Source organism: Triturus cristatus, chromosome 1_2 (genome assembly GCF_964204655.1).
Source record: "Triturus cristatus chromosome 1_2, aTriCri1.1, whole genome shotgun sequence".
NCBI classification, from domain to species: domain Eukaryota; kingdom Metazoa; phylum Chordata; class Amphibia; order Caudata; family Salamandridae; genus Triturus; species Triturus cristatus.
This window is the reverse complement of record NC_140580.1, coordinates 1,188,432,427-1,188,445,281: the sequence shown is the minus strand read 5'-3', so window position 1 is coordinate 1,188,445,281 and position 12,855 is coordinate 1,188,432,427. Positions and strand designations below refer to the sequence as shown.

At 53.4% G+C, this 12,855-nt stretch overlaps 1 protein-coding gene across 2 annotated transcripts in view; it reads right to left on the bottom strand.

Annotated features, from left to right (window-relative positions):
- The window catches only part of TTC16 (tetratricopeptide repeat domain 16), a 535,487-nt gene that overhangs the window by 157,774 nt on the left and 364,858 nt on the right, over positions 1–12,855 (bottom strand). For both annotated transcript variants that reach the window (XM_085614130.1, XM_085614131.1), the window contains one exon: positions 5,933–6,075. In XM_085614130.1, coding sequence (XP_085470256.1) covers positions 5,933–6,075 — 143 coding nt within the window. The remainder of the gene's footprint in view (positions 1–5,932; positions 6,076–12,855) is intronic.

The window sequence follows — 12,855 nt, the reverse complement described above, 5'->3', positions numbered from 1 at the left end:
GCCAAAGTGATATTCGAAGCCCATTCCAAGGCTCTAATTCCAGGCTCAGCTACTACTACTACTACTACTACTACTAGCCAGGATACTACTACAAGGTCTGATACTGCTACAAGTACTGATACTACTACAACTCCAGATTCTGCTACAAGCCTGAGTACTATTCAAAGTTTAGTTACGAGGCCAAGTCCAGCTACTAATACAGGTCTAGCTACCACTCCACACGCAGGAACTACTACAAGCCTCAATACAACTCAAAGCCCAGACACTATTCTGTAGCCAGATGTTTTACCTAGTCCAGATGCTCTTCTGTGCCGAAATACTACTCATGCCCAGAAACATCTACAAGTCCAGGCACTACTCCATATTATTAGAGGCCACCATGGTACTCCAAGTCTAGATGATACTCTAAGATGCTACGACAAGCCTGGATATTATTCCCGGGCCACACACCACTACAGTCCCAGATACTGATACAGGTCCGTCTACCACCACAAGGCCAGACACTATTACAAGCCGAGGTACAGCTCCAAGCCTCAATTCCAAAGCCAAATGCTTGTCCAAGTCCCGATGCTCCTCCATGTCCAAAGACGACTTGAGCCCAGATACTCTTCGCAGCCCAGGTACAGCTCAAGTCAGGAAACCTCTACACGCCCAGATATTACTCGTAGCCTATACACTGTTCCATAGTCAGATACTCTCACAAGCCCAGCAACGTCTACAAGCCCAGTTACCACTCCAAGCACAGGTACTATTCTAACTCCAGATGCTATTCCATGCCTCGCTACTCCATGGCAGAGTATTACCAAGAATGCATTTATTCATTTATTTGCTGCTAGCGGATGCTCTTATAGCCACATGGCCCAACTGGGCCAGTTGTCATTAGTGTGAGAACAGCCAGGTCGTCAACAGTTTCCAGAACATTAAGAGGTCAGCCTTCCTCCTGAGCTCTGGTAGGAGGCCGTTCCAATCTGGCCACTGCCACCAAGAACTAGCACCCTCCAAGAGTTGATCTCCTAAATTAAGGGTCATTTAATAACAAAGTTTCAGCAGAACCAAGACTTTTCTTTGGGTTTGTACCAAGAGAATCTGTTGGACAGTGGATTGAATTTCTTAACAAACATAACTGTGTGTACTAGACACGAAGATTTGACCTTCACCCTTTGTCAAACTTCACCAGCCCTTGCGAATCCAAATCCCTAATGCTCAGGACCAATCTCGCAGCAGTGTTCTGGGCGAGTTGTACTTTGCTACTTTTTCCAGCAGGTAAGTCCAAGTAGATGGCATTGCATGGTAATAATTTGCATTTATTGTTGATAGGCAAATAATGTGTTTTAGCAATCGTGGTTAGAAGAAACTAACTGGCACAAATGTATCTGACCATTCAGAGAAAGTTTAGAATCCAGTTCCATTCCCCAGTTCTTCACCGGTTCCACAGTTTGAGCCTTTGCCCTAATGCAGAATGCCACAATGTTGTGATAGCAATGTCTGGCAAAAAAAGGATTTCGGTTTCACCACCATTCAATACCAGATGGTTCACCATTATCCACTGTTGTATCCTGGACATGCAGTTGTTAAAAGTAGCAGCTTTGACACTAGGATGACCATAAATGGTGAACAGAATTAGTGTGTCATTAGCAAACATCAATGCTGAAAGGCCGAAGGATTTGATCAGTTGCACAAGAGGTATTATATAAAGATTAAACAGGAGCGGTAAAAGCACTGACCCTGAGTAACACCACAGGACAGCTTTTTCTTTTGGAGAAAAAGTTCTGACTTCCACCTAAATCTCTCGATCACTCAGTAAGCTTTGGAACCACATTAGATACACCCTTCGAACACACTGAAACAGGTAAGTATTGCTTTAGTTGTCTCTAGCTCAGGAAACTTCAAGAAGGGTCCTTTGAGCCGATGATGATAGACCCCACATTACATGAAGGGTCCTTTGGGGCCATGACGATAGACCCCACCTTACATGAAGGTTCCTTTGGGGCCATGACGATAGACCCCACATTACATGAAGGGTCCTTTGGGGCCACGACAATAGACCCCACCTTACATGAAGGGTCCTTTGTGGCTAGGATAGACCCCACCTTACACAAATGGTCCTTTGAGGCCAAGACAATAGACCCCACCTTACACGAAGGGTCCTTTGAGACCATAACGATAGATACCACCTACCACCTTACATGAAGGGTCCTTTGAGGGTATGAAGAAAGACTCTACCTTACATGAAGGGTCCTTTGAGGCTAAAATAGACCCAACCTTACAAGAAGGGTCCTTTGAGGCCACGAGGTTAGACCCCAGCTGACACGAAGGCTCTTTTGAGGCCTCAACGGTAGACTCCACCTTACATGAAGGGTGCTTTGAGGTCACGATGATAGACCCCACCTTACATGAGGGGTCCTTTTTTTTTTTGAAATATTTTTATTGAGTTTATCAACAACACAGAAAACAAACACCACTCGTTTAGTGCAAGGCATGGCATACAAAGGTTACGAGGTATCGGAGCAATGACAGTACAGGTGTCACAGAGAGGAATAAACAGCCCAATGATATCATACCATCGTTTCCTTCCCCGCCCATCTCCAGCGGTGGAGCCACTAGTCCTGGTCACTGAGATCCGAGTCTGCTGCATCCGGTGGGGGCTCACAGATATTTCCCCTGTAAACATTCCATCCACCCCAGACCTGGGACCATTTCTTGGGGCACCCTCTATGAACATATACAGTTTTTTCGGTCACCATTACAAGGTCCATATCTCGGATCCAATGCGTCAGGGTAGGCACCTGCCCCGATCCCCACTTCTGGGCTATATTACGTTTCGCAAGCATGAGCCCCAAAGTCACCCAAAGCTGGGTCACTCTCTTGTGGTCCGTCTGTTCCCAGACATTAAGGAGACACAGCCGAGGTTCCGGCCGCGTGGGAATTTTGGTTACCTGGGAGAGGATACGCAACACCCCTTTCCAATAAATCGCAACGACAGGGCACTCCCAGAGGGTATGGAAGAAGGTCCCCTCGTGGCCACAGTTCCTGAGACACAGCGGGGACTCCACCCGGTGGAGTCTGAATAGGAGGGTACGGGTGTAGTATGTGCGGTGCAAAATTTTAAGTTGGACCAGTCTTAGCTTGGAAGATATGCCCACCTCCCTGGGGGACGAGAGCGCGGAATTCCAGTCCGTCTCATCAAACTCTCCAAGTTCTGCCTCCCACTTCCCTTTAAGGGCAGAAAAAGGGTCGGGGCGGTTATTTATTATCTTCCGGTACGTTAGGGACGTCGCTCTCTGGAGCAGATGCTCCATGAGGAGCCGGTCTTCCAAGGGCGATGACTCAGGGAGCCGAGTCCCACATGGAATCGCCGCCCAAAGAGCGTGATGGACTTGTAAATATCGGAAGTGTTCGGTGTCCGCCAAGTCGTAATCCGCCTGCAATTGGGCAAAAGTGATCACCTCTCCCTTACGCCAGAGGTCTCCAACCCTGGAGATACCAATAAGATCCCACTGGTGGAACCCCTTGGTAGTGCGAAGTACCCCGAGCTGCCTAGTGTCCCAAAGCGGCGTTGCCTGGGTGATCTTTCCAGCCCAGCCCATCGCCCGCTGCGCCGCGTGCCACATCCGGAGGGTATGGGCTGCGGGCCCTGCCGGAACGCGACCCCTTTTTGGGTTGTAAAGGGCTCCCATCACCCCTCCGGGACATGAGGGGTCCTTTGAGGCTAGGATAGACCCCACCTTACATGAAGGATCCTTTGAGGCTATGATAGACCCCACCTTACATGTAGGGTCCTTTGAGGTTAGGATAGACCCCACCTCACATGAAGGATCCTTTGAAGCCATGATGAGAGACCCCACCTTACATGAAGCATCCTTTGAAGCTATGATGAGAGACCCCACCTCACATGAAGGGTCCTTTGAGGCTAGGATAGACCCCACCTTACATGAATGGTCCTTTGAGGTCACGACGAAAGACCCCACCTTACATGAAGGGTCCTTTGAGGCTAGGATAGACCCCACCTTACATGAATGGTCCTTTGAAGCCACAAAGATAGACCCCACCTTACATGAGGGGTCCTTTGAGGCTAGGATAGACCCCACCTTACATGGAGGATCCTTTGAAGCCATGATGATAGACCCCACCTCATAGGAAGGGTCCTTTGAGGCTAGGATAGACCCCACCTTACACAAAGGCTCCTTTGAGGCCATGACAACAAACCCCACCTTACATGAAGGCTCTTTTGAGGCCACGATGATAGACCCCACCTTACATGAAGGGTCCTTTGAGGCCATGACAACAAACCCCACCTTACACAAAGGCTCCTTTGAGGCCATGACGATAAACCCCACCTATGATGATAAACCCCACCTATGACGATAAACCCCACCTATGACGATAAACCCCACCTATGATGATAAACCCCACCTATGACGATAAACCCCACCTATGACGATAAACCCCACCTATGACGATAAACTCCACCTATGATGATAAACCCCACCTATGACGATAAATCCCACTTATGATGATAGAGCCCGCCTTACATTAAGGGCCCTTTAAGTCCATGACGATAGACGATAGACCCTACTTATGATGATAAACCCCACTTATGATGATAAACCCCACTTATGATGATAAACCCCACCTATGACGATAAACCCCTATGACGATAAACCCCACCTATGACGATAAACCCCACCTATGATGATAGACCCCACCTCACAGGAAGGGTCCTTTGAGGCTAGGATAGACCCCACCTTACACAAAGGCTCCTTTGAGGCCATGACAACAAACCCCACCTTACACGAAGGCTCTTTTGAGGCCACGAAGATAGACCCCACCTTACATGAAGGGTCCTTTGAGGCCATGACAACAAACCCCACCTTACACAAAGGCTCCTTTGAGGCCATGACGATAAACCCCACCTATGATGATAAACCCCACCTATGACTATAAACCCCACCTATGATGATAAACCCCACCTATGATGATAAACCCCACCTAAGATGATAAACCCCACCTATGATGATAAACCCCACCTATGACGATAAACCCCACCTATGATGATAAACCCCACCTATGACGATAAACCCCACCTATGACGATAAACTCCACCTATGATGATAAACCTCACCTATGACGATAAATCCCACTTATGATGATAGAGCCCGCCTTACATTAAGGGCCCTTTGAGTCCATGACGATAGACCCTACTTATGATGATAAACCCCACCTATGACGCTAAACCCCACTTATGATGATAAACCCCACCTATGACGATAAACCCCACTTATGATGATAAACCCCACCTATGATGATAAACCCCACTTATGATGATAAACCCCACCTATGACGATAAACCCCACCTATGACGATAAACCCCACCTATGATGATAAATCCCACCTATGACGATAAACCCCACCTATGATGATAAACCCCACCTATGACGATAAACCCCACCTATGATGATAAACCCCACCTATGACAATAAACCCTACCTATGACGATAAATCCCACTTATGATGATAGAGCCTGCCTTACATTAAGGGCCCTTTGAGTCCATGAAGATAGATGATAGACCCTACCTATGATGATAAACCCCACCTATGATGATAAACCCCGCCTATGACGATAAACCCCACCTATGATGATAAACCCCACCTATGAAGATAAACACCACCTATGATTATAAACCCCACCTATGACTATAAACCCCACCTATGACGACAAACCCCACCTATGACGATAAACCCCACCTATGACGATAAACCCCACCTATGATGATAAACCCTACCTATGACGATAAACCCCTCCTATGACGATAAATCCCACTTATGATGCTAGAGCCCGCCTTACATTAAGGGCCCTTTGAGTCAATGACGATAGACGATAGACCCTACCTATGATGATAAACCCCACCTATGATGACAGAGCCCGCCTTACCGCTTGGCGTGATCCTGGAGTTGCGAGGTGGGACAGGTCTGAAGGTTTCTCTCCAGTCTCTCTTTGGTGACTGCACACTGCTTACTGCTGAGTATCTCCAATAATGACTTCCCAGGAAAGAAGCCCATCACCAGGGGCTCAGCCTACAACGAAAGAAAGTAGGAGAGAGTTAGCACTGCACACACACGATCAGGGAGAGTGAGCACTACAAGCACCCGACCAGAGGAGAGTGGGCACTGTATGCACCCGACCAAGGGAGAGTGAGCACTGTATGCACCCAACTAAGGGAGAGTGAGCACTATATGTACCCGACCAAGGGAGAGTGAGCACTACAAGCACCCGACCAGAGCAGAGTGATCACTGTAAGTACCTGACCAAAGGAGAGTGAGCGCAATGCACGCACCCAACCAGGGACAGTGAGCACTGTATGCACCCGATCAACCGAGAGTGAGCACTGTATGCACCTGACCAAGGGAGAGTGAGCACTGCATGCACCCAACCAGGGACAGTTAGCACTGTATGCACCCGACCAAGGGAGAGTGAGCACTGCACACACCTAGCCAGGGATAGCACTGCCAGCACCCGACCAGAGGAGAGTGAGCACTGTAGGCACCAGACCAAGGGAGAGTGAGCACTGCACGCACCCGACCTGAGGAGAGTGAGCACTGCACGCACCCAACCAGGGACAGTGAGCACTGTATGCATCCGACCAAGGAAGAGTGAGCACTGCACACACCCAACCAGGGACAGTGAGCACTGTATGCACCCGACCAAGGGAAAGTGAGCACTGCACACACCCAACCACAGACAGTGAGCACTGTATGCACCAGACCAAGGGAGAGTGAGTACTGCATGCACCTAGCCAGTGATAGCACTGCAAGCACCCGAACAGAGGAAAGTGAGCACTGCCCACACTCAAACAGTGATAGTGATCACTGCAAGCACCGAACCAAGGGATAGTGAGCACTGCACGCACCCAACCAGGGACAGTGAGCACTGTATGCACCCGGCCAAGGGAGAGTGAGCACTGCACACACCTAATCAGTGAGAGCACTGCACGCACCCGACCAAGAGAGAGTGAGCACTGCACTGACCCAACCAGGGACAGTGAGCACTATATGCACCCGGCCAAGGGAGAGTGAGCACTGTATGCACCCGACCATGGATACTGAGCACTACAAGCACCCGACCAAAGCAGAATGAGCACTGCACACTGTTGGACAGGCCACATGAAGGGCTTGCTCCCTCCCCGCATGACAGGGCCCAAGCCCCGGACTCCCAGGTGTTACCCACAAGGGCAACCCGCACCCCGTCTCCCAACGGAACTCCTGCCCCCGGACAGCCATGTATCATGGGGCCGAACCACTACCGGCTCCCCCGGCCGGATCAGCCGCCATCTTGGGCGCTGCGCCACGCGGCCGCGTGGCCTCGGCTCGACCCTAACCCTGGGCCTGGCCGGCCCCGACATCCCGGCACCACCATCCACCCAGGAGGTGAGCGGACCACTTGGCAGGTCAATGGGAGAAAGAAGTGTCGATGGCTCTCCCCCGCCAGGTGCCGATCACCCTCCAGCTCCCCCAGGCGCTGGCTCCACCCCCTGCTGGGTGTCTGGACTCCCTCATCCCGGACCCCCCGACCTCCAAGTGCGAGGGTCCGGACATCAAAGGGCGCCAGACCTATAACTAGGGCAGCTCCAGAGCAGGAGGGCAGTTGTATCCTGGAGTCGAGAGACACTGAGAGAACTCAGCCTTGACGGACTTCTGGCGCTGCCGTAGCCCTGCCTTGTGAACTATCGTCCTGCCTGCTGGCGCTGCCGCGGCCTTCTGCATCATCCATCCTCGTCGGGACCTGCTGGCGCTGCCGCGGACCGTTGTAACGACCACCTTCATCGGGACCTGCTGGCGCTGCCGCGGACCGTGTAACGACCACCTTCATCGGGACCTGCTGGCGCTGCCGCGGACCGTGTAACGACCATCTTCACCGGGACCTGCTGGCGCTGCCGCGGCCCGTCCAAGCTAGAACACCGAGCTCGAGGATTGTGAGCTATCCACCATACCATTTCAGCTACCAGATTGGTAACCAGACTGTCCCGCTACCCCCTTTCCCCAAACTAAGAGACTCGAATCGAGGGGACCCCTGAGTCCAGACCTCCTTGTACCATTCCATCGTACCTTAAGAAATCACCTATAAAGAACGCTAAAGCCTATCCTTGTGTGGTGTATATCTGTGGGGGGGAAGTTATTCATCTGTACGATCGCTGGAGGCGGCTCTCCCCGGAGACCTCTCCTCTTGTCCTCGGCCGACCCTCCCGGTCCGTCTAACATTGGTGGCCAGCGGCGCGATCCGAATCAACGCGTAATCGTACAGAGAGTAGCTCACCCCACGACAAAACCACGCTGTCGACCAAAGAGAGCGGATCCACCGAGAAATTCCAGATGGATAAATTGGAAGAGTATAGCCATCGTGAACTTAAACAATTCTGCATGGAATTAGGCATTGCTACCACCGGCCTGAGTACCAAAGACGATTTGAAGCACCCCATTGAGTCGTGGGCGGAAACCGGGGTCGCCGGATCCCCAGACCAAAACGGTGCAGCATCGGAGGGGAACGCCACAGCTCCCGAGGAGCGAGGAACGGGCCTCTCGCAGGAAGAGATCCAAGAAAGAGAAAGAAACAGATTACATGAGTTGGAAATGGCACGACTCAAGATGGACGGTGAATTAAAATTGGCCGAGCAAAAACTGAACCTAGAACATCTGCGGCTCCGAGAAGAACGAGAAGAAAAACAGAGGCAGAGAGAGCTCGAAGAAAAAAGACTAACATTCGAACACGAGCGCAAACTGGCGGAAATAGAACTTCGGAAACAGAATAAAGAACCGGAGGTGCCTGAGCGACCGCGCACCCCGGGAGCAACCGAGAAGAAAGTTCACATCCCCAAGGATGTTGTCCGAGAGTATGTCCGAGAGGACGACATACAACAGTGGTTCAAAGCCTACGAGATCGCCATGACCTCCCACCGGATCGATCGGAGTGACTGGGGAGCCGGCCTATGGGGGAGGTTCGTCAACGAAGGCCGCGATGCCCTACTGCAGCTCCCAGACCATCAGATGTCATCCTATTTATTTATTTATTTATTTATTTTTTGCATTTGTAATGCGCACAGATACCCACAAAGGGTTTCCCGGCGCCAGGGCTAAGAGGGCAAAACATAGAGGCAGTAACTTTCAAGGGCCACAATTATTTATTAAAAAGCCAAGTTTTAACGTTTTTCTTAAAACTGGCAAAATTCTCCTCCTTCCGTAAGGCTAAGGGGAGGGAATTCCAAAGAACTGGTCCCAGATGGGAGAAAGATTTCCCCCCCATTCGGGCCAGTTTGAATCTGGGAACCACGAAAGTTGCTCCATTTAAAGAACGGAGATTGCGTGCAGGAACATGAGGCCTAACCAATTTTTGCAGGTATTTTGGTGCAGTTCCTGCCCTGATCTTAAACATGTATGTCAGGGCTTTGAACCGAACTCGGTTCTCTACCCTCAACCAATGCAGGTTCCTCAGATGCTTCGAGATCCTTGCTGTCCTAGGAATCTTGCACAGCAACCTGGCTGCGGAGTTCTGGACCAGCTGCAATCTCCTGATCACGGCTAGATTGGAACCCAGGTATAAGATGTTACCGTAGTCAAGCCTAGATGTAATTAGTGCATTGACTACGGTCCTATGACCACATGAAGGCTGCCCTCCTCACCCAATATGGGCTCACACCCGAAATGTACCGCCAGAGGTTCCGAGACTGCACCCGGATCCCGGGTACAACTTGGGTGGAATATGTCAACTATTTCAGCCGAGCCTTCGAGGGTTGGATCAAGGGAAGCCACGTAACGACCTACGAGCAACTCTTTAATCTCATGGTGTGGGAGCACCTGTCTAACAACTGCTTCGTCGAGCTCAGGCAGCACCTCCTCGACAGTAAATTGACTGACCCACGGCAACTCGCCGCCGAAGCTGACCGGTGGGAAAGCACCCGAGTGGGCCGGAGAGGGCCACACGAGCAAAACCGAAACAACCAAGGTCAGCACCGTCCCCGAGGAGGAGGAGGAGGCCAGGGGCGAGGGAGAGACACCGTCCTGGCCACTCCCGCGGCCAGCACCCCGCCCCCGGCCGGCCGGGGCAACCCCCCGATGCGGCCGGGGTTCCGAGCCAATGTCACGTGTCACCGATGCCAGCGAGTCGGCCACTACGCCAATGACCCGAGCTGCCCGCAGAACCAAACGCCAAAGCCCCGCCAGGTAGCTGTCGCCGCCCTGGAGGGAGAACAAATCTCCGAGGAACAAGAAGAATATGAGCAGGCACAACAAGAGTGGGAACCGGCCGCCATGGTTCTAGCGTGCCTAGGAGGAAAAGACATGGTCCCGCGGGCTCCCCTACCCGCCAACACCAGGAAATATGGCCAATGGGTAAACATTAATGGGCGCCGGGCCGAAGCCCTACGTGACACAGGGGCCAGTGTGACGGCCGTCCGCTGTCACCTGGTAAAACCAGAGCAGATCCTGCCGAACATTCTCTGCCCCGTCCGCTCAGCCGACAATTCCGAAAGTCTATGTCGGATGGCCTGCGTCCCCTTCGAATGGGGAGGGGTCTCCGGCATGTTGAAGGTGACGGTCCGGGATGATGCCCCCGTGGACTGTCTCCTGGGGAATGACCTTGAGAGTTCCTCGTGGGCCGCCGTCGAAAGAAGAGAGCACCTGGGGATGCTGGGCCTCCCGGACTGGGCATGCGTAACCACCCGGTCCATGGCCGCCCGTGCCATCCCCCGACCAGAAGAACCAGAATGGCCTGCACCTCCTCCCCCGGTCGCTCCAGTAGAGGACAACGACTATACCGACCCCCCCAGAGCCAACCCCCGAAGGGGTCGCCCAGCCCCAGGACCTTCCCGGCCTGGCTCAGTGGCGTCAAGAAGGGGGGCCCACCCAGGAACAGTTCCGCCAGGAGCAGAAGACCTGCCCCTCCCTCGAGGGACTCCGCCAGCAAGCCAGCGCCCAGAGCGCAGGGGACTCCACCGGAACCCATTGGGTCTATTGGGATAACAACCTGCTATACAGTGAACAAAGAATCGCGGAGTTAGGGGCCAGTCGAGTGCTGGTGGTGCCCCTCCGTTTCAGAGACTTCCTGCTAAATTTGGCCCACGATGTCCCCCTGGCTGGACACCTGGGCCAGGACAAAACCTACAGTCGCCTGGTGACCCACTTTTTCTGGCCGAGGATGCGAAACGACGTCCTCAACCACTGCCGGTCCTGCCCCACGTGCCAGGCCAGCGGGAAGAGCGGCCGCAAGCTCAAGGCACCTCTGCAACCCTTCCCAGTGGTCACCACCCCGTTCGAGAGGGTAGGAATAGACATTGTGGGGCCCCTGGACCCCCGCACAGCACAAGGACATCGGTTCATCCTGGTACTGGTGGACCACGCCACCCGCTACCCCGAGGCTGTGCCCCTGCGAACTGTAACAGCTCCGGTGGTCGGCCGGGCCCTAATGGGGATCTTCTCCCGGGTGGGCTTCCCCCGAGAAGTCGTCAGCGACCGAGGCACAAACTTTATCTCGAAATATATGAAGTCCCTCTGGCAACAGTGCGGGGTCACCTACCGATTCACGACCCCCTATCACCCTCAAGGGAACGGACTAGTTGAGCGATTCAACCGCACACTCAAGGGAATGATTGGGGGATTGGAAGAGCCCCTCCGTCGCCAGTGGGATGTACTCCTTCCGTGCCTCCTCTTCGCCTATCGAGAAGTTCCCCAGAAGTCCCTTGGCTTTAGCCCTTTCGAACTCCTGTACGGGCACCCTGTGCGAGGGCCCCTCAGCCTAGTCAAAGAAGGTTGGGAGATGGCCCCCCTAAAGACCCCTTCAGACGTCTTCAAGTACCTCCTGGCACTACGCAATCAGACCCGGCGCTTCAGGGAAATGGCAAAAGCGAATCTTGAGGCCAGTCAGGAGGACATGAAAAAATGGTACGATCAGAATGCCTCCTCCGTCGAATTCGAACCTGGTCAACAAGTGTGGGTGATTTCCCCCACCGAACCATGTGCCTTACAAGATAAGTGGACGGGGCCCTTCAAAGTGGTCGAACGCAAAAGCCCCGTCACCTATCTCATCGACATGGAGTCCCCCCGGAACCCCCTCCGGGTCCTCCACACCAACAGATTCAAACCCCACTTTGTGCGCTCGGAACTCAGCCTCCTGATGGCTACAGACAGTGGGGCGGAAGAAGACTCCGAGCCCCTCCCTGATCTCCTGAAGACCCAGGAGAAAGACGGTTCAGTTGGACGGGGTCCGGCTCTCCGATGCCCTCACCCCGGAGCAACGCCAGGGCTGCCGGGACCTCCTGCTGCAGTTTGCTACTCTGTTTTCCCTCACCCCAGGGATCACCCCTTGGTGCTTGCACGACGTGGACACTGGGGACAGTCCCCCTATCCGACACCGGGCCTACCGCGTACCAGATCGGGTGCGGGCCTGCATCCAAGAGGAAGTATCCAAGATGCTCACGCTCGGGGTCATCGAGCCCTCGGACAGCCCCTGGGCCAGCCCGGTCGTGCTGGTCCCCAAAGCCGCTGCCCCCGGCACCACTCCTGAACTCCGGTTCTGCGTCGACTATCGGGGCTTGAACGCTGTCACCAGGACCGACGCCCATCCTATCCCCCGGGCGGATGAATTGATCGACCGCCTGGGGGCCGCCCGCTACCTCAGCATCTTCGACCTGACAGCGGGCTACTGGCAGATCGGTCTCACACCCCGGGCCCAAGAACGGTCCGCCTTTTCTACCCCCGATGGCCACTACCACTTCAAGGTCATGCCCTTCGGCATGAAGAATGCCCCAGCTACTTTTCAGCGTCTAGTGAACCAGGTCTTGGCGGGGCTCGAAGAGTTCAGCGCCGCCT